This window comes from Microcaecilia unicolor, chromosome 8, assembly GCF_901765095.1.
Source record: "Microcaecilia unicolor chromosome 8, aMicUni1.1, whole genome shotgun sequence".
NCBI lineage: Eukaryota > Metazoa > Chordata > Amphibia > Gymnophiona > Siphonopidae > Microcaecilia > Microcaecilia unicolor.
Window position 1 is genome coordinate 132,874,089 of NC_044038.1, and position 21,870 is coordinate 132,895,958.

Here is a 21,870-nt window from a genome sequence, read left to right on the forward strand (position 1 = left end):
GAGAGGGCTTCAATGGCAGCTCCAATACACAGAATATAAAGATAGCGCTGGGCAATCTTCTACAGTCTATGTCCCCAAATTGGCAAGTATTTTATACCATATTCATTGTTGGTTTTAACCATTAATTGATAACGAGTGTGACTATTGGGCAGACTGGATAGACCATTCAGGTCTTTATCTGTTGTCATCTGTTACTATGGTTCTCATTTTCAAACGATATGGTCATCTCATAAGACTGAAATGGGTGTTGATGTGCTTGAAATGTCCAAATCCCGATTTTGCAAAGGCAGAACAAGGACATCCAACACTGCAGTATGTCCAAATAGTAAGGGCGTGTGCTCTGGACATGTTTTGGGCAGGATTAGGGAGGGCCTGAAATCTGGATGTCCAACAACGATTACCGAAGAGGAAGAAAAGTCTATGTCTGAAAAAAGGGTCTCTTTATTTAGACCTGTTTCAGGTAAGTCCAAGTTACAGAAACGTGCTCTAATTGAGCAGCTGTCCACTGGAGGGATTAAGGCATGACACCTCCTTAATCCCCCAGTGGTTGATGTTCCCCTCCCTCTCCCCTGAAAGTGAAACCTGAAAGAGATACCAGGCTGAATGGGCATTCTTAACAGAATAGGAAGCAAGTATGAGTAATAGCCTAGTAGTTAGTGCAATGGACTGTAAATGAAGGGATCCAGGTCCAGATCCTACTTTGTTTTAAATTGTGAACCCTCCAGAAACAGAAAAATACCTACTATACCTAAATATACAAGACACCTGCAAACCTGAAGGCTATTGAAGTGGTGGACATTCAGGTACAGTAGGTATTTTTCTGTTCCTGGAGGGCTCACAATCACATAAACAAAGAGTTAAAGTGGGATTTGAACCTGGGTCCCTTGGTTTACAGTCCACTGCACTAATACTAGACTGCCTCTTTCCTCAGCATGGACATTGGTGTGGCCATTTTCTAAAAATGCTGCTATTCAGATGTCTCTTCTTTTCCCCCTGTTCATTTGGTTGTTTCAGTTTGTAAAATGGCTGTTCATGCAGGACATTTCCAACACATGGATATTCATCTCACGTATTTTCAAACAGGTTGTACCCTGTTCAAAAATACATATGAGATGGATGCCTGTTTTGGATGATCTGACTTGTACGTCCTTTCAAAAATGCCCCTCCACATTACCTAAGAGAGTGGGAATGTCCAATGAAGTTCATATTAAATGCTGCTGTGCCCTGTGAAATTTCTGAGGTTTTTCTAACATCTTACTCTAGCAGTAGTTACAATGGAATTTGATCCATTAAATTAGCAAGGCATGAAATGAAAGCAAACATTTGTATAATACCGGTGACTGATGTAGACAGTCTGTCTCTGGAAATTACAAATACAGAGGAAGCCGTGCTGAGGCTATTAATATGTAGAGTTATTAAATTGTTTATGGTTGATGAATATGAAGAACTGAAATAACAGTGCCCTAATATTTCCCCCTACATAATATTTTTTACCTGGCAATTTCCTCTTGCTTCTTTGAGCTTCCAACTTAAGTTGAAAGTAGTACTGGGACCTGGTGTCATGAGCCTTCATTGCTAATGTCCTAGGGCTTTTCCTATTCCATTTCCCCTTTCGGTCATCAGCCAGCGACCATGTCCCAGGTTTCCTCCTGGTACCCTATAACAATCTGTCCACTAATGACTATTATGAAATGACTATGACTTGACCTCTCCATGCACAGTGAGCTCTGCTCCCACAGTGTCCCCAGCATCAGCAGACCAAGGGAGCAGATGACCTAAACCACAGTGAACTTTGATACCTCATGAAGTGCTGGACTGGCCCTGTTTCACCGCTATATTAAAACACACATGTCCATGTAAATAGCTAAATGTGCTGGATGATGGGATCTATTGTAGAAAAGATGACACAAGGGGTTTTCTCCTTAAAGAAAAGAGAAAATGGTAGCTAGGCACCAGTGGTGTACCTAGGGTAGTTGACACCCGGGGCTGGTCATTTTTTAACACCCCCTCCAAAATCCAGTACTAGGCATACCGAGAATACAAAACACTCACGACCTATAGAGCAATTCTAGCATACCATAAGCAGTCATTTCTACAAGTCATACAAGGAAAAGGAAAGCATCTTAAACACTACAGTGAGCACTAGAACATCAATTCACCTACTGTAAAATGAAACCAGACAGAATAATACAGATCGTCGATTCTGCACAGTCAATGCCAACTGAAAGCCATGTCTTTTTCACAAACACAGATACACCCTAATCCACTATAGAATAAGTAATCATAAACTTTCTATTTAGACAAAAATTAAACAGAACCCCCAAGATGCCAGACTCTGCATACAATGCAACCAAAGCCATGCCAACAAGGTAAGCGGGGTAAGCACCACAGGGGGCGCTGACCTCTGGAGGGTGCCGCCGCGCCATGCTTACCCACCGCTTATCTCAGCTCCCGGACCAGCTTACCCTCGCCGTTTACCTCCAACGTCACAGCAGCTGAGCAGTGTCAGTGATGTCAGAGGTGTATCAGTTTGCAAACCCCTAGCTCGGGGCTATGTAACCTTGTCTGGAAAATGGAGTGGGAGTGAGCATTACCACTTCCGACTTCTCTTCACAAACCTTTTTTTTTTCCCCTCAATCCAGAGAGTCAGCATCACACACATGCTTCCCCAGACTACCAATTCACAAACTTCCTCCTACTCCCTTCTTCGGCTCCTTTTGCAAACTGCAGCGGAAAGGGGATGGGGGAGGGGGACTTCTGGCAATGGATGACGGCAGTGAGCCTCGAAAAGTGTGTGGAAGAAGCCCCCTACCTTCACTGACTATTTATCTACACAGGCTTCCACTGAATCCGCATCTGCTCAAACATCTAGGATGATTAAAATCACCAGCCGCCAGGTACTAAGGAGGGCAATGTTTTATTTAGCACCCAGAGGGATTTGTGAATTAGAATTAGAAAAAAAAGCATCGATCAACACGCCACAGATCACTAGCTAAGAGACGGAAATGGTTAATTGATTTATCGGACTGAAACAATATGGTAAAAGCTACAGAAATAACAAGACCTTCGTTAACTGCCCTGAGCTTTATTTGTTCTTACTTCCGGGAGGCCATAGGAGAATCCAAGGACAGAAATATCAATGAGCTACAAAAATATAGCAAGCCTCTGATTGGGGGTTTCCCTGACTAGCCCTGTTGAAAAAATGTATTTAAGCAGGGAAGGCAGCTGCAGATACTTAGGCTGAAGCAAACAGCTTAATAAAAATCCTAATACCTGACTTGCAGCCAATGTCCAGCTACAACAGTGCCCCTGAAAATACAGCAAGTGAGCACGAGTGTAGGTCAACCCAGAAAACATTTCTTACAAAATTAACTTCTGCAAGCACAAACTTCCACTGAGAGTTCGCCAACACACGAGAATGTGTTTGGTACAAGTGTTGGAAAAGCCTCTGTTATCAGTCGTGAAATTGAGGCTAAAGTGGTTAATCCTGCTTTTATTTAAAAGTAAATATACAGCACTCTCTCCCGTGCAGCTCAACAGTGGCCGATGGCTGATTCCTTGCACCATGGTGTGACCTGTTTTTGATCCCCAGCCCTAATCGTAATGCATAACACAGCTTGTATTTAAAACATTGATTTGTCTGCAGATATGTGGCGCAGGTAGGAAAACTGATGCCCTTTTGCCCATATTGTTATTATGTAACAGCGAACACCACACAGATACAAAGAAAGCTCCAAGGATGGACATGGATGGGAGGACAGGGCCCAGGGAGAGAGGAGAAATTGCTGGAAATGGAGGGGAGGGGAGAGAGGATAATTGCTGGATATGGATGGAAGAGGGAAGGGCAGAGAGGGACATGGATGGACATGGATGGGAGGTCAGGGCCCAGGGAGAGAGGAGAAATTGCTGGAAATGGAGGGGAGGGGAGGGGAGAGAGGATAATTGCTGGATATGGATGGAAGAGGGAAGGGCAGAGAGGGACATGGATGGACATGGATGGGAGGACAGGACCCAGGGAGAGAGGAGAAATTGCTGGACATGGAGGGGAGGGGAGAGAGGAGAATTGCTGGATATGGATGGAGGAGGGAAGGGCAGAGAGGGACAAGGATGGACATGGATGGGAGGGCAGGGCCCAGGGAGAGAGAAGAAATTGCTGGACGTGGAGGGGAGAGAGGAGAATTGTTGGACATGGATGGAGGGGAGGGAATGGAAGACAGAGGAAGGAGATGCACATGGATGGAGGGGAAGGGAGAGAGAAGAAATGATGGGAATGGATGGAGGGGAGGGAAGAGAGAGGAAGGAGATGAGATGAGGGAAAAGGAAGAGAGGAGAAAAACTGCACATGGATGGAGAAAATAGGCAGAAGCTGGATCCACTGGACAGTCAAGTCTGCGGAGGACCCAGCTTTTACTTATGGATATAGAGCAAGAAATGAAGAAGAAAGGAGGAAAGTAAAGAAATAAATGGAAAGGAAGCCCTGGAAATGGAGTTTAAGAGGACAGATAGCAGCAGAATCAGATACTGGGCCAGCATGATCAGAAAAAGAAAGACACCAGACAACAAAGGTAGAAAAAAAATCATTTTATTTTCATTTTAGTGTTTGGAATATGTCCACTTTGAGAATTTACATCTGCTATCTTATTTTGCAATGTATAGCAATTTGTTTCTAAGAATATTGTTGACAATTCCTGTCAGTGTGGCAAGTGGTGAGCGATCATTTTCACGGTTAAAAATCATAAAAAATTATTTGCGATCAAGTATTTCGCAAGAAAGGCTTGTAAGCCTTGCCATGATTGCTATTGAGAATGATATATGTGCCCAGTTAGATATCAAAGATTTAATTACTAATTTCATGAACATGAAAGCACGAAAAGCTAAGTGGTTGGGGGGGGGGGGGCGCCAACTGATAGTCTGCAGGGGGGCACCAGAGACCCTAGGCACGGCCCTGAATGCAACACCACTGAAACAGAAAATGTCCCCTAGTACTGTGCAAAATATAAAGACAGCAGATGTAAATTTGAAAAAACTAACAAGTACCAATCACCACTTTACAAATTAACAAATAGAAATAAAACAAATATAGAAAATAAAATAATACAAATTTATTGGACTAATACATTTAGCTTTCAGAAGCCAAAACCTCCTTCCTCAGGTCAATACAGTATAGTGCTGTTACAGTATCCTATCCTGACCTGAGGAAGGGGGTTTTGTTCTCCGAAAGTTAGTCAAAATGTATTATAAACATTTATTAACACAGCTACAATACTACTTTATCCTTAAGCAAAAAAATAAAAAAATATATTTTATTTACAGTTTGTTGTCTCTGGTTTCTGCTTTCCTCATCTTCTTTTCACTGTCTTCCTTCCATCCAGCATCTGTCTTTGCTCTCTCTCTCTCTCTGCCATCCAGTGTCTGCCCTCTCTGCTGTCCTCTCCATCCAATGTCTGCCCTCTCTCCCTGCCCCTTCCATCCACTGTCTGCCCTCTCTCTCACTTCCATCCACCATCTGCCCTCTCTCTCTCCTCCTTCAATCCACTGTCTGTCCTTTCTCTCTGCCCCTTTAGTCCACCATATGCCCTCCCTCTCCCGTCCATCCAGGGTCTGCCCTCCGTCTCGCTCCCCCTTCCATCCAAGATCTATCCCCTCTCTCTCTCTGTCCCCATTTTCGGCCCCCAGTTCCAGACCCATTATCCCACCTGCCCCTAGTTCCAGCCCCAGCCCACATCTCCCACCTGCCCACCCCTTTTCAGCCCGCAGTTTCAGCCCCACTATCCCACCAGTCCCCAGTTTCAGCCCCAGCCCTTTTCTCCCACCAGTCCCGAGCTTCAGCCCCCAGCCACTTCTCCCTGTCCCCTTTTCAGCCCCCAGTCCCCAGTTTCAGCCCCAGCCCTTTTCTCCCACCAGTTCTGATCTTCAGCCCCAGCCACTTCTCCCTGTCCCCTTTTCAGCCCCCAGTCCACACAGTTTCAGCCCCTGTCCCTTTTCAGCCCCCAGTTCCAGTACTAGCCCCCTCATCCCACCTACCCTCCTTTTCAGCCCCCAGTTCCAGTCCACTTCATCCACATGCCTTGCATTAGGGCCCCCCTTTTCAGCCCCAGACCCATTCTCCCACCTGCCCCAGGCATGGCCCCATTCTCCCTCCTGCCCCCTTCTCAGACCCCAGTTCCAGCTCCAGGCCCCTCCCATCTGAGCACCCCCCTCCCCGACCCGGTCCCCTTCTCCCATCTGAGCCCCCCCTCCCCGACCCAGTCCCCACCTGCCTACACTCAGCTCCGTTGACAGCCCTCTTCTCTCTGCCACCCGGGACTCTGCCTTTAAAAAAAATTTGTGATGCGGCGGCATAGCGCCTCGCATCTAAGTATAAAAGAGGCAAATCGCAGCGTCAGGCCTTCCCTCACTGTGTCCCGCCCTCGTTGAAATAGGAAGTTACATCAGAGGAGGGCGGGACACAGTGAGGGAAGGCCCAACAAGGCGATTTGCGTCTTTTACACGCAGACACGAGGCGCTGTGCCGCCGCTTCACAGATTTTTTTTTAAAGGCAGGGTGCCAGGTGGCAGGAGAAGAGGGCTGTCGTCTGCCAATGGAGCTGAGGGTAGGCAGGTGGGGACTGCGGCGCCAGCGGCCTTTGGCTGGGAGCAGCGGGAGAAGAGCACCCTCCCACTTGCTGACACCCGGGGCAGACTGCCTCCACCGCCCCGCCCTTGGTACGCCACTGCTGGGCACTGACCAGTGTCATCCACATTTCTTTTTTGAAAAACAGGTGAAAATGCCGGGCTTGATATTCAGCTGGTGGTGATTAGTGTCTTGCTGACCATCACTGGCGTTAAACCTAGAAATCTGATGCCAGTTAAGTTTGATATTCAGCACTTAACCAGCTAAGAAGAACCGATTAAAGTTAGGACTGTGGTTATCTTAACCGGCTAAGTGTTGAGTCCGACCCTGAAACATCTACAAAATAGACTAACTGGGCATTTTCAACGGCACTTAATTTTTAGCAGCACTACTACTACTTAAGTGCCGCTGAAAATGTCTGGTTTGCCCCCGATATCTTCTTGCCATTTAAATTGTTTTGAATATTGAACCTGCCATTTTTATTTTTAGGGAAAATGTTTTCGGTAATGTGCATTTTTCTGTATTTTCTGCTGAAAGCTGTGAATTCGAGGTCATGCTGTTGTACAGTAAGGAGCGCTCTTCCCCTCCCTGACAGAGTTGGTGCCACTGACTCTACAAGGACACTAAGAATGTATATACAGTTTGAAAGTGAAGATGTGTTGAGGTTACTAGACAAAACAATGATAACACCTGGGTTTTGAAAAAATTCCTGTAACAAAATGACGGCTACAATCTCCTGTAAAAGAAACCTTGGACTTGTTATAAGATGCTGTGTTCCATAAACATTCAGATAGAGTGTTCCATTCTATGTAAACAATGCAGTAAGATAGAAATTAGCTGAAGTTGCAAGGCTGTATGATTTGGGAGGGAATTGATGCCCAATCCATTGTACAGAAAGGTATATAAGTCACTGTTGTATTGTATTTAGACAGAGACTAGATGATCAACAGTGAGTAAATCTTTACAGCAGTGGTCTCTCTCTCCCTCTCATAACAAATTGCTATTTGTTATTGCCTGATTGCTGTATTATTATCTAAATTGGTAAGGAATAAAGACTTTCTCCTTGGAAGAAACATAGCTTCTGTCTTCTCTGACATCCTATATCTTCGGGGGGGGGGGGGGGTGGCTGGTCCACTATATCTTGGGGTCGGTGTAAGGCAGAAACCCTATTACCCCACTGATCCAAATGGTATATTTCTTATGGTAAGTAGAAGGGTCAGAGAAAGAATTCCCACATATTATAGCCTCCTCTGAGACTAGGTGGTTACCAGAGGGGATCATATAACCACTGACTCCACTATAAACAAACTTTATATTGTTCCTGAAACAGTTTTGCTTGGTGCAAATGTGAATTAACATAACAAAGACAATTTAGAGTCTAACAGCATATCTACAATGGTAGCAAAGGAAAACTTACTCTGAGCTTTCTTCCAAACACAGTCACTTTGCCTTTGGTCTGTTCTTTACGTAGCCGCCACTCAATCGAGTTCAGTCCATTCTCCAGTGGTAGGGAAATGTTGCGTCGTCCTATTGTCGGGGTCACAGTGCCAGCTAAGATGTGAGGCTCACTGTGGAAGCTAATGCCCATCCCATTGGCATACATCACTCTCAGAGTGCCATTGTTGCACAGCTGGTAGCTATTCCTCACTTGATCTAGGGCAATGAAGAATGACTTGATTAGACAAATCAGGCACAGTTATCATATAGGGGTCAATTCAATAAAGGGTGGAAAAACGTAGGCACCGAAAATGTAGGCACTCAGCTAGTACTCTATAGTGGCACATTAGTGTGCCAAATTTGTTGTAGAATACTAGTGTTAAATACTCAACTTTAGGCATAACCACATATGCCTCGTCTATGGCTGGTGCGATTGGTCATGCCTAAGTGTGGCAGTTGTGCATGTAAATGTGGTAATTCTACAGAGCACGCACAAGAATAGTGGAAACATCTGCCCTTGCCCTTCCCAGGTAAATGCCCCCTTTGTAGTTACACTCAAGAACTCTTAGGTTCCCAGTTATAGAATCGTGCCAAAGTGCACTATTGCACCTAACTGCCATTTCACTCTCATTTTGACAGATCAGGGGTTCTCAACCCAGCCCTTGGGACACACCTAGCCAGTCGGGTTTTCAGGATACCCACAACTGAATATGCATGAGATAAATCTGCGTACAATGGAGGTAGGGCATTCACATCTATCTCAGGCATATTCATCGTGCAAATCCTGAAAACCTGACTGGCTAAGAGTGTCTCGAGGACTGAGTTGAGAATCCTTGATCTGCAGTTATCACGCCTACACTTAGGTGTCTAATTGGTGCCTAACTTATGGTGCATGATGATTTAGCGCAAGGCTATGCACTTGTGCCACTGAGATTCTGCTTTGATACCAGTTTTATATCAATTAAAAACTCATGTATTGTATACACCAAAGACAGGTCTAATTTCTGAGAAATAGCCTGGCATGCAGTTCCATCTCTTCTTTCAGACTCTAGAGCAACAGGGTCGTTCTGTTCTAGCCCCTCTCTCTCTGAGGCAGCCTGCAGAGGAGGGGATGAGCCCAGAGCATAGCAAAAATTTTTTTGATTCTGCTCCTTAATCCACCCCTCTTCTTCTGCTGTTCTTGCCCCTGGCCAGCTACCCCTCCCCAGCTCCACTGTTCCACTTCCTTTCTGCCTACAAATTAAGCCCTGCCTAAAGATGCACAGCAGGGTGCAGAAAACAGGCCACTGGAATAATTCACCTACTAATCTTTCCTGTAAATAGGACTCTAGCTTTCATGACTTTTGGGGTCATTTCTGGAACCTGAACAGCTTCCAAAAGGGAGCAGGAATAGCATTATCAGTAATAAACACTGAAGTGATTTGACCAAGATCATACACAATAATTGGCAGTATTCAACGAATGGCACCTCTGTGTTCAAAATACAAGAAGTTGGCACACTCAGATTGCTAATAATTTTAATTGCCAAATAAAGTCTTTAGAAGTGAAACAGTTTAAATTAAGATGAACCACACTAAACCCATGCGAATATGTTGGATAAATAATAAACCCAAATAAGACAGCAGGAACTCCACTTAAGGAATAAGACATGAGTGTTCTCAGTCTAACAAGGGGCTCGTGAAAAGCTGCTTCTTCAGCAGGTTCATGCCAAAATCTAGATGGGACATTCGAACAGACATGTCTTTTAAATATTTTCACATGTGTTTTGTTCTTGTACTAAAATAACTGTAAATATACCTGGCTTCCTTGTCATGTAATCTTTTCGCATTCATGGCAGTGAAGGCTGTGATAAAATTGATTTTTGAAACACAACCTTTTCTTCTGCAACATGATATACTCAAATACAAAAAGACATCTTTGAGTAACCAGAAGAATGGGCCATGGCATTTTCTGACATCTGTAGCCCCTTGAAGAGGCTCTAACAGGCCTGTGTTTGTGACAGATTGCACATCAGCAGGCTATGAAGCACACTGGGAAGAAGGGTAATGCAGCTGGCTCTTCACAGAAGCTACAGCGTTCAGCTCAGCACTCTTGCCATAAGACATCAGAGTCCAAACAGAGACTATACCTTAATCAACAGAAATGGTTTCCATGGCCACATGTGGTTGTGAAAATATTGCCATGAAACCTCAGATGATAATAATAATAATAACAATAACAATAACATACAGGCTTATATCCAGCTAATGCCTTACAGTTCAAAGTGGGTAACAAAGCGAAAAACCAGAGCATTCCTCTGGGATGACATTGAAAAAGAAAACAAAACTCTACTTACATTTAAACATTATTTCGTAAAATACATTTCTGGAACAACAAGGTCTTTACCTTTTTCCTAAATATCATATAGGAATGAAAAGATGAAAAAATTTCAGCAAGTTCCTTCCAATATCAAGTGGCTTGGAATGCCATGGTTAGTTCTAACATCCTTAATCTCTTTTCTTTAAGTTGAAGGGAAGGAAAACAAGTGAGCACAATTAGACCTTCTGGCTCTTATAGAAACTGCAAACTGGAAATAGGAATAAAAATAATTTGGGGCTAGATCATGCAATATTTTAAACAGAAAACAGGCCAGTTTAAAGAGAATTCTGTCTTCAAAAGGCAGCCAATGGAGTTTGATATAATAAGAAGAAATACTGTCATATTTGGTTAAAAACCAAGAAATCAAGTGAACTGCGGTGTTGTGAACAGTTTGTATTCATTTTAGTTGACATTTGATGCAACCCAAATATGCTAGAATACAATAGTCTAGTTGTGAGAGAAGTGCCTGTATCAATAGGACAGAACTGAACTGTCTCAAAATAGTTACAAATACAACGCAGTTTCCTCATCAAGAAAAAAGATGTCCTCACTAGAGAAGCAACTTGTGCTTCCATTGAGACAGAACTATCCAATAAGATACCTAAAATCTTTTATCACAGTGGATAGCCTATACTCTGTTTGATCAATATGAACAGAGTTAGGAACAGAATCTGGTTTACTATTAATACATCGGTATTGGTATTAAGTTTTAGTATTCTGGTACATCCATTTACCTAATAGGTCCATACAGTATTGAACTCTTAAAGGGTCAATCTCAGAGATGGAATTAAAGGGAATAATTAACGAAATGTCATCTACAAAACTATAGACTAGAAAACCACTGCTCTCCAACATGAATCCCAGTGAATATAAACAGACATTAAACAGGATGGGAGAAGGGGGGGGGGGGGGGACCTTGAGGGACACCACATGGATTAGTCCATGCTGGTGAGAGAGCTTCTTTTACCCTTATCCTATAGGATCTACTGGTTAAAAAACCTTGAAGCCATTTCAAAACGTTTCCCGTAATACCAATGTCCTCCAAAATCTGCAAGAGAATAGCTGGATCAACCAGGTCGAATGTTGAAGAAAGGTAGAATAGGAGCAATAAAGCATGCTTACCTTCATTTAACAGAAACCTAGCGTGGTCCAGTAAGGAGCTAATTACTGTTTCAGTACTATACATGGAGCGAAAATCCAACTGTGAACCATGCAGAACACCATGTAAATCTGGGTTTCATTCCAACTGTAAAGTTACCAGTCCCTCAGTTAGTTTAGTAAAAAGAGATTTTGAAGCTACACCTCTATAATTAGAAGCTAGAGTAGTAGATTGTTTAAAGTCACTTCAATATTGGGGTAATTATTATTTCTCCAAGTTCAAATGGAAAATTGTCCTCAGATAACTGCAATTGAATCCAATTTGAACAAATAACCATAAAAGGTAAGCTGGGACTGATTGCATAAGATATGAAGGACAAGAATCTAACATACAATAAGAAGCACTATGGGGTCCCTTTTAGAGAGTCCCGCCCCGAGTGCGCGCCATTTCTGGAGGAAAAAGAAATGACTTGTACGGCGGTAACCTGGTGGTAATCAGGCATCACCATGTGCTGCCCAGTTACTGCTGGGTTTGCACAGGAGCCCTTATCACCACCTCAGTGGGTGGCGGTAAGGGCTCCCTGTCGCATGGCCATGCAGTAAGAGTTTTCTTGATAAAAGGGCCCCTACACATTTTGTATAAGTGAAAACCCCCCCACTCCACTGAGGAATAGAAAGATTTGTCCAGATTCGGTCTCCCGACATGCCCTCCATAATAGAAGAGACAATAGGCTCAGAGGTCACATTAGAAAACAGAACTCTAGCCACCCCCATTTACTAAGCCATGCTAGCAGTTGTCACACAGTAATGCCGACAGCCCATTCAAAGTGAATGGGCTGTGTTGGCATTAGCACACGGCTTAGTAAACAGAGGGGTAAGTTTGCTTGCCTTACCCTACATGTTATTTGATTGCCCTCATATTCAAAATTTTGGAAAGCAATATGGACCATCATTAGTAAAATATTTGATTCAGATATTCCACTAACTTCCTCATTAATAATTTTGAAATCCTGTTCTCCAGAATTCACGTTCTCTCTCAATAATTACAAATTGTTTGACATATTAGTTACTATAGCACAACGTATGATTCTAAATAATTGGAAAACCTCTTCAATGTTAAATGAACATTTCTGGTGGCAATCTGTTCTAATGTACCACAAGCTAGAATTGGCTACGGCCACTTTCACAGGATCAATAATTAAAACAAATACTGTATGGTCTGCTTGTCTTACCCTAAAAATAATCAGCTAATTGGTTTGCAGTTGGGGTAAGCTTAGAATCCTGAGATTGAGAAGGAGGCATGCTAGTAAGATTATTGACAATTTGAAATAATTGCTTAGTATCAAATGTATTAAATTTAAAAAATATTTTTTTCTATCCGCTTTTAAAGCTTTCTTGTAAGCAATTTCCCTCCAATTTAGCCTAGACTGATCAGATTTATCTTTTACCCATTTTCATTCGCATTTCCTACATATTCGCTTCAGTTTCAGTAATCTTGTGTATACCATTTGTTACTACTTCTAGATATCTTACTTTAGAATATTATGGTGCTATTTTATCAAGAACTGCAGAGCTAGTCCTCTTCCAGTCATCAATGAACTCTAAACAATTATTATTAGACCATTGAGAAATAAAAGCACCCCAGAAATTAATTGGGTTAATTTTACCCCTAGTAGTATAAAGAATAGGTTGCTGCTTTACAGGCCCCTTAGGGCCCCTTCTACAAAGTGGCAGTACCCGGGCCGTACCACCGCTTTGCAATGCACCAAGGAGCCCAGCATTAGTGCCTGCCCCTAACACGCATCATTTTCAGTGCACCAGAGGCTTATATGGCAGTAATCGGGCAGAATGCAGGTAGCACGGGAGCCCTTACTGCTTCCTAAATAGGTGGCGGTAAGGGCTCCTCTGGGAAATGGCTGCGAGGCAAGTGTTTCACTTACAGCATGGCCATTTCCACCTCTGCCCTTAGATTGCTTCCAAAATAATGTAATGGAGCAACGAAAATGATCTGACCATAAGATATCTGCAAAACTAATATTAGAGGTAGAAGTAGTGACATCACAAAAAGAAATCAAATCCAATTGGTGCCCTTTATCTTGAGTAGGGTTGGAGAAGAAATAGAATAAATCAGAGGAGACAGAAAGGAGTGGAGATCGATCCTCCCCAGGTTGCCACCATTCTCTAGATGTAAGTTAACATCCCCTAAAATTAGACTACATGGATTGAGAATAAAGGGAGTCTTTTACTAAGGCTTAGTTCAGGTTATCTGCAGCAGAGCCCACAGGAAAAAAATGGGCCCTGCTGCAGATAACATGAGCTAAGCTTTAGTAAAAGAACCCCAGAGTTCCTAAGAACAAAATCATAAAAAGTGGTAGAGGCCTTAGTCCATCTCCCTGGGGGGATCAGTAACAAAGAACACAAGTTAGGGAATCTAATATGGTGGTATCTTTTAGCTGACATGCAAAAATCTCTAGATCTGCAGCAGTTATTGATTCTATCAAACTAACATTAAATATTGTTTTATAGATTAATGCCATGCCACCATCTTTTTCCCATACCTTCATAAGGAGATGACACTATATCCTACAGGGCAGAATTAATTTATGCATGGGTCATTATCTGAAGACAGCCAGATAGTTTCTTTAGGAGTAGCCTACTGGTTAGTGCAGCAGGCTTTGATCATGGGGAACAGGGTTTGATACCCACTGCAGCTCCTTGTGACTCTGGGCAAGTCACTTAACCCTCCATTGCCCCAGGTACAAATAAGTATCTGTATATACTATGTAAACCGCTTTGAATGTAGTTGCAAAAACCACAGAAAAGCGGTATAGCAAGTCCCATTTCCTTTCCTTTCTTCCTTAATGAGTTAATGAGTACTGACCTCAACCTCGGGTTTTCACTTCAATGGAGATTTAGATTTCTGCTTGCTCAGACTCCAAATTAGTTAGGGGGGTGGGTCTCAAAGTTAACATGGGAGGGCACAAAGCCTATCATCTCCCCCCCCCCAGCATGTCATTTACCGGCAATGGTATGCATTAATGGCAAGAACTTGCCACTCTTCTTCCCAGTGCTCTGCCAATCTCCCCTGATGTGTAGCTGGCACACCAAACCATGCAGGCCACATGTGAGACCATGAGCAGCACACACTGCTCGCAACATTGGCTGCACATCAGAAAAAACAGAGAGGCTCCAGACTGATTCAGCTGAATTGCTCCATTTAAATTTTGCTGAATCTCTTGAAGCATCCTGTATTAATAAGACAGTCAAACAGGCCCTCACTTCCTGCACTGGATTGATTCTTATTGAATATGAGGTTATAAATCACACCACTACACTCTGCATGAACCAATCATGTTCAGGGGATTTAGAAAAGAACAGCTGAAATAGTTTCAAAAATAGTGATATGGCAGTGACATTGTAAGGGAAGATGACAGCCACCTGCTCATATATGTGATTTTCCAAGTATTGTGCAAAATACAGTATATTATTCCTCAGCCCAATCAGACAGTACAGAAGCACCGCCCTATATGATCTAACTCTCCAAGCCCAACAGGATCCCTTCCCTCCTCCCAAGAAATAGGCACAGAAAATCAAAAAGGTTATTCCTTATAGATGGCTGGTTCATGGTGGCAGCAAAAATGAAATACCTAAGGAATTATTACATCATATTAATTGTAATTATGGGGAATGGCCTGCAAGGGGTATAGCCCCTCACAGAATTTAATGTGTGTATCACAGAGATTAATATGACCAAGTTTGAATCACAGACTAAAGCCATCAACATGAATTTCTTATGTTGGAGATATTCACTGCTAATCATCAGTCAAGAATGAGGACTGCAATGTGCAACTTAGAATACAGTTTGCAGAATATGTGACTTAATTAACATATCTTCCAGATGATTCAATATAACTGGGGAAAAGGAGAAATCCACTCTATGTCAAGACACCTGAGGCTGAAGTAATCCAGTGTCCTGCCAATGTTATCTGGACTTGAAGGGCATGACTAATAAGAAATTGCATAGAAGGCTGTGGAAGGTCTGTCTGGGTGATATCATCTCCGAGCTTCATCTCCTGCTACCAGACCTTCTCCAGCTACCGTTGGAGAGTGGAGGACTAACAGCATTCGCAGGCCATATATTTTAAGAACTGTGATCATATTGGGTAGCTATTTGGTTTTATCTCGAATTGAAATATGTATTTAAATCAAGGGCATTGTGCTTGCTTATGTTGGCTGTAGGTATTAGTGTTATTAATTCTAAAGTATTATAGAAAATCTTTTGTGCTATTCTTCTATACTGCTTTGTAAATAAACCTTCATCTATCCTAATTCTCTCAGCTGATAAGAGGTTTAAACTCAGGGATCTATATTTGGTGTGTCCAATCCATAGACATGATTTATTATCTTTTTGCATTTCACTATATGCCCCTGACAGGTCCACATCTTTACCAAGGCATACAACCTACATGACCAATAGTATGGCTCTTCTTTCAAGTACATCACAAAAGCTTTGCTCTGATGTCTTGAAGCCCATTCTTTGGCCTTAATGTAATAATCCATGATAATCCAAACATAGTACTGATGTTATGTACACTTCTGGTTTAGTACTGATGTTGCGTGTGCTATGATTACTTCTGATTATTAGATTGTAAGCTCTTTGAGCAGGGACTGTCTTTCTTCTATGTTTGTGCAGCGCTGCGTATGCCTTGTAGCGCTATAGAAATGCTAAATAGTAGTAGTAGTAGTAGTAATGTAGCAAGTATTGTAGCACAAAAAAGAAATCTGGGCTGAAATGGAAATAAACTGCTCCATAAAGTTACTTTTGATGCAGGCAATATGCTCTAAAGACTATTGCAGTTTATTACTTCCCCTATAAAGCTGAAACTTCATTTCTTAAGGTGAAATTTTAAGTTTTCGTTATCTTCAATGAAAGTTGATGGGAAGTTTAAAAAATCTTCATAGGGTCCCCAAACTGAGCACCCACAGATCCAAGGGCACCCTGGTCAGGGCACCTGGTACAGGGAGGCCCTCAACCAGAAAGCCCTCAAATTTCCAGCAACCACCATGGACAAATAATACTTACCTGGTCCTATCAAAGCATTCCCTGACAGCCTCTTCACCTGCTGCTATCTTGCTATCTTCATCAGGACCAAGTAAAGTATTAACGGTCTATGGAGTTTTTACAGTTTAAAGGTTTATTTTTTATTTTTTGTTATATTTGTACCCTGCGCTTTCCCACTCATGGCAGGCTCAATGCGGCTTACATGGTTCTCGGGTTGAGAGCCTTCCTGTACCGGGTGATTGAGCTAGAGTTGCCCTGCTTTGGGAGTTCCTGGAGAAAGGGGTTCCTTGGATCAGAGAGTTGATAGTTAGAATGGAAGTAAATTCTAACAGTGGAACTAAAATGAAAATAAAGCATATCTGAAAGCTAATTTTACTTTTATTTCAACTCATTAGTTTAGTATTAAGTGTTAGTTCATTGCACTTTGCATTGCAATTAATTTGCATACTATATCAGAAATAAAAGAAAATTTAGCACAGAAGTAAAAAAACCCCTGTATATATATATATATATATATATATATATATATATATATACACACACACATCTGTCTATTCTTCTCCCTCTCTATTTTATTCTTCCTCTCTCTCTCTCTCTCTTTCTCTCCATTTATCTATTTTCTTTCCCAGTCTGTGTCTATCTGTCTACCTCATTTGCAAAATATGTTTCATCTGGTTAACAGAGAAAAATGCAAACATCACAAAACAGATCCTAAAACTCCAGATGTATCAAGATTAACCTCTTGTCAGTCCTCATTTTCCTCTCCAAGTTAAAATGAGAATTAAGAAAACTCCTAAGTTGGCTACTGTGGCGGATTTGAATGAACATTCATAGAGATACAGCACTCTTTTGATGGGATTGTTTTGCACATTATGATAAGAATAAGTAAAAGTCCACTTGGAGAGTGAAATTGGTGAAGAATTATGGATTACAGCTTTGGAGGAGAAGAGCTGACGTGGAGGGGCATAATCGAACGCGAATGCCCATCTCCATGGGCGTCTATGTCCGAAAACGGGTATGTGAAGAGGCGGGACAGACCGTATTATCGAAAAAGATGGGTGTCCATCTTTCATTTCGAAAATACGGTTTGGACGGACCAAATGCCATGGATTTGGTCCCTTCTGAGATGGGCGTTTTTTTTTTTTGCGATAATGGAAACTAAAAACGCCCAGCTCAGAAACGTCCCAATCCAAGCCATTTGGTCATGGGAGGGACAATTGTACAACACTACCATAGCTCTTAGGGGTGAAGGGGGCAACTACATGTGGGTACAGTGGGTTTTAGAGGCCTCCCATTTACCACCACAAGTGTTACGGGTGGGGGGGGGGGGGGTGGGCCTGGGTCTGCCTTCCTGAAGTGCATTGCAGTACCCACTAAAAGTGCTCCAGGGACAGGACTTGTTGCTGGTTTATAACCTTGGCACAGCAGTTCACACCTGAAGACTAATCTCGCTGAAAACGTCCTTTATTTGAATAAGCACCTTTACTCACAGTTAACTGCAGATCAGAGGTTGTGCCCCACTGGCAACGAGTCTCGCTGGTACTGAGATTAGCAGTAGGTCCGAGCTGGCAGAATGGTGTACAATGCCCTCTTTCAGCAACATTCAAGGTAAGAACTAAGTGCTGTAACGTGGCTAACACATGAAAGGGATCTAAAAGTGTCTTACACAAATGGCCACTACCTCATGGACTACCGGAAACAAAACAGGGCACACTCTGACCCAGTAAGCAGAGGGAAAAGCACCATGGGAGTAGAGCCTACTAACTACCAACATCATGAGCATTTAACACAAGCTAGTGGAATCACGGAGCCCAATACCCTACACCCACCACAATGCATTGCTGATGTGACTCTGCAGTGCCCTTAACAGAAAAGGTGTCACACTCACCCGAGACCCACATCAGAACCAGGGAAAGGATGTCAGAGGATAGAACACATTCTGCTGTCATGGAGGTGGGTACGGCATTTGAGGCTGGCATACAGGCTGGGAAAAAAGTTTGTAAAGTGTGTTTTTTTGGTGGGAGGGGGTTAGTGACCACTGGGGGAGTGAGGGCAGGTCATCCCTGATTCCCTCCAGTGGTCATCTGGTCAGTTGGGGCACTTTTTTGGGACTTGGACCTGAAAAGAAAGGGTCTAAATAAAGCGGACCAAATTCTCGTCAAAAACGCCCTTCTTGTTTCGATTATCAGCTAAAGATGCCCATCTCTCCTCGGCCGATAACCACGCCCCAGTCCCGCCTTCGCCACGCCCCCGTGATCTTTGTTCGTCTCCGTGACGGATTGCAGTTGAGGACGCCAAAAATCGGGTTTCGATTATACCGATTTGGGCGCCCACGGGAAACGGACACCCATCTCCCGATTTGGGTCGAAATATGGGCGTCTTTCTCTTTCGAAAATATTTTGTTCTTGCTACAAAAGACAAGTACTGTGGATCTACTACTACTACTATAAATTATTTCTATTGCGCTAGAAGATTAACTTCCCAAACCTTGCTGAGCATCAGAGAAATCGTTGACCTGACTGTGTGAAGGGCAGAGATTCCTTTTTAAGCTTACCTTGCACCACAGTGTAGGAGGCTTCAACAGAGGAGAGGTTGGTAATAACCGTGACATCATCATCTCGGTTGGAATTCTCAATGTCGATAGTGATGGATTTTTCCATTTCCCGGTGAAGACTAGTCACCACCCCTGTAGGACGTGTCACATTGGTCAGACGACCTTCACTGTCATAACTTCCAAAAAGAGAGTGGGGGGGGGGGGGGGGGGGGGAAATGCATATTAACAGCTTTTAAAACTCACATCAAAACCAGATTAGCACTGCGTACAGCCCCATCAGGCTTTCCTGAACTTGAGGATAATTTTGTAACTGTCTGCCTAACTCTGAAGCCACTAGCCCCTTCATTCTATAATCTCGTGTACAAATTCATGCACCTTGCATGCAATTTTGCATTGTGTAAGTTATAGAATACTAGCAGTTATGCAAGTGATGCCATTAATTAGGCCATAAGTTGCAAAATCAATAATTGGCATTAATTGCAGTTGATTGGCCTTAATTCACACTAATTTGGACTACACCTAGTTCCTAGTCTATAAACTTAGCATGTAGTGTCTATCATGTATAATTGCAAGGGGGCGTGCATATAGGAGGGGCATAGGTGGGGAAGGGTTGTGCCTAGAACTAATATGCTAACTAATATGCATCTAATGTTCAACATCTTGTCGCCTAACTTTAGGTGACCCTTGTTGAACTGACCCCATGTATATAAGTTGCACCAGTTTTCCAAGGAAACTACATTTACATTTGCTATTCAAAAAGCACAATATTTTCTCAAAATGTACATGTATACTTTTGAAAATCCAGGGTGTCTAAATACAAACCCTATCCCAAAGTCTGACCTGGGAACACAGCTTGTTGCAGCTGAAAGTATGAAATGCCACTGCTTATGTATATAAAAAATTTAAATAATGGCATTTATGTGTGTTGTGTTCACATATGTACGCCTCTCCAGTACCATGTAAGCCACATTGTGCCTACAAATATACGGGAAAATATGGGATACAAATTTAACAAACAAATAAATAAATAAAATTATGTGCATAACTGCCAAAATTCTATCAAAGCACTATTCTGTAAATATGCAATTAACTTACACAGGGGCCCTTTTACAAACCGGTGCTAAAAAGTAGCCTTAAGTGGGTCTTTGCTGAGTGCTAAGGCCATTTTTAGCGTAGCAGTAAAATGGTCAATTTGTAAATGTTATTTTATTAATGGCCACATGCTAATGTTGCCACTAGCACATGACCATTAAAAAGATTAGCGGGAGAGCCCTTACCACCTCCTATTTTGTAGGTGTTAAGGGCTCATGTGCTAATCAGCATGTGGTAGTGTAGCTGAGCTAACTGATTAGTGCAGAAACGCCCACTCTCCACCCGACATGCCCCTTCGATGGTAAAAAGAAAAATAATTTTTTTACCATGTGGTGTGCACGCTAACCTGGAACTTACCGTAGGACACCTGAGCGCACCCCTTGGTAATCCCTTTTAAGTTATGATAAGCACATGCTACTGCTTACCGCAGCTTGGTAAAAGCACCCCACAGCGTATATTTGGAAGAGGGGGTGCACACATGGGCAAAGCTTGGGAGGCACTTTTTCCTCTAAGCTGAGCGGGAGTCCTCCACCTATAGTCCTGCCAGTGGGGGCAGTGTTTCACTATCACATTTTCAATAGTGAAGGACAGGCAAGCTCTGCAGGACTCCAGGGAGTGCTTGAAAACACAATAATGAAGCGCCACCACCCACTGGCAGCAATGCAGTTGGAAGACTTCCGCTCGGCTTAGAGGGAACAGTGTTGGGAAGAGAATGGACTGGACTCAAAGTTATGCATATAGCATCCTGCAAGTTGTTCGCCTATCTGCAGCATTTAGGTGTTACACCAGTTCTATTTGGGTGCATAAAGAGAGGCATGACCAGCAGGAAAAAGGAGGTGATAGTGCCGTTGTATAAGTCTCTGGTGAGGCCCCATCTGGAGTACTGCGTGCAGTTCTGGAGACCGCCCCTATGGAAAGATATAAACAGGATGGAGTCGGTCCAGAGGGCGGCTACGAAATTAGTAAACGGTCTTGAATGCAAAAATTATAGGGCCAGGCTTATGAACCTCAACATGTTCACGCTGGAAGAGAAGACGGAGAGAGGAGGCATGATCGAAACGTTTAAATATCTCAAGGGCATTTATGTACAGGAAGAGAGCCTTTTTCAAATGAAGGAGAGCTCTGGAATGAGGAGGCATATGACAAAGTTAAGAGGGAATAGGCTTAGGAGTAAACTAAGGAAGTATTATTTCACAGAAAAGGTGGTGGAGGCGTGGAATGGCCTCCCGGTGGAGGTGGTGGAGTTGAGGACTGTTCCAGAATTTAAAAAGGCATGGGATAAGCATGTGGGGTCGCTTAGGAACAGGTAGAATTGGAGGTTACAGAGGATGGGCAGACTGGATGGGTCATTTGGCCTTTATCTGCAGTCATATTTCTATGTTTCTACCGGTGGAATGAGTGCTGGTACTAGCTTTTCAGTAGTCACATGAATATTCTATAAAGGAAAGTAGGCACTTACGTTCCTTTACAGAATAATTATGAGTGCTCAGTTGCTGGACTGCTCTCCCTATGAATTCTTCTACCTACATGCAGTCCAAACAGTTTAATAATATACTATTTTCAAACATAACCCACAATTTTATTCAGATAAATGGCTTTCTAAATTCCCTCCTTTATGCTTAGAACATGTAATTACTTATATTACTGGCCATGAGAA

At 42.8% G+C, this 21,870-nt stretch overlaps 1 protein-coding gene across 1 annotated transcript in view; it reads right to left on the reverse strand.

Moving 5' to 3' along the window:
• The window catches only part of TENM2 (teneurin transmembrane protein 2), a 1,250,894-nt gene that overhangs the window by 118,474 nt on the left and 1,110,550 nt on the right, over window positions 1–21,870 (reverse strand). Inside the window, exons 23-24 of the mRNA XM_030212543.1 lie at window positions 19,122–19,297; window positions 8,030–8,265 (exon numbers count right to left, since the gene is read on the reverse strand). Of these exons, the coding sequence (XP_030068403.1) occupies window positions 8,030–8,265; window positions 19,122–19,297 (412 nt within the window). The remainder of the gene's footprint in view (window positions 1–8,029; window positions 8,266–19,121; window positions 19,298–21,870) is intronic.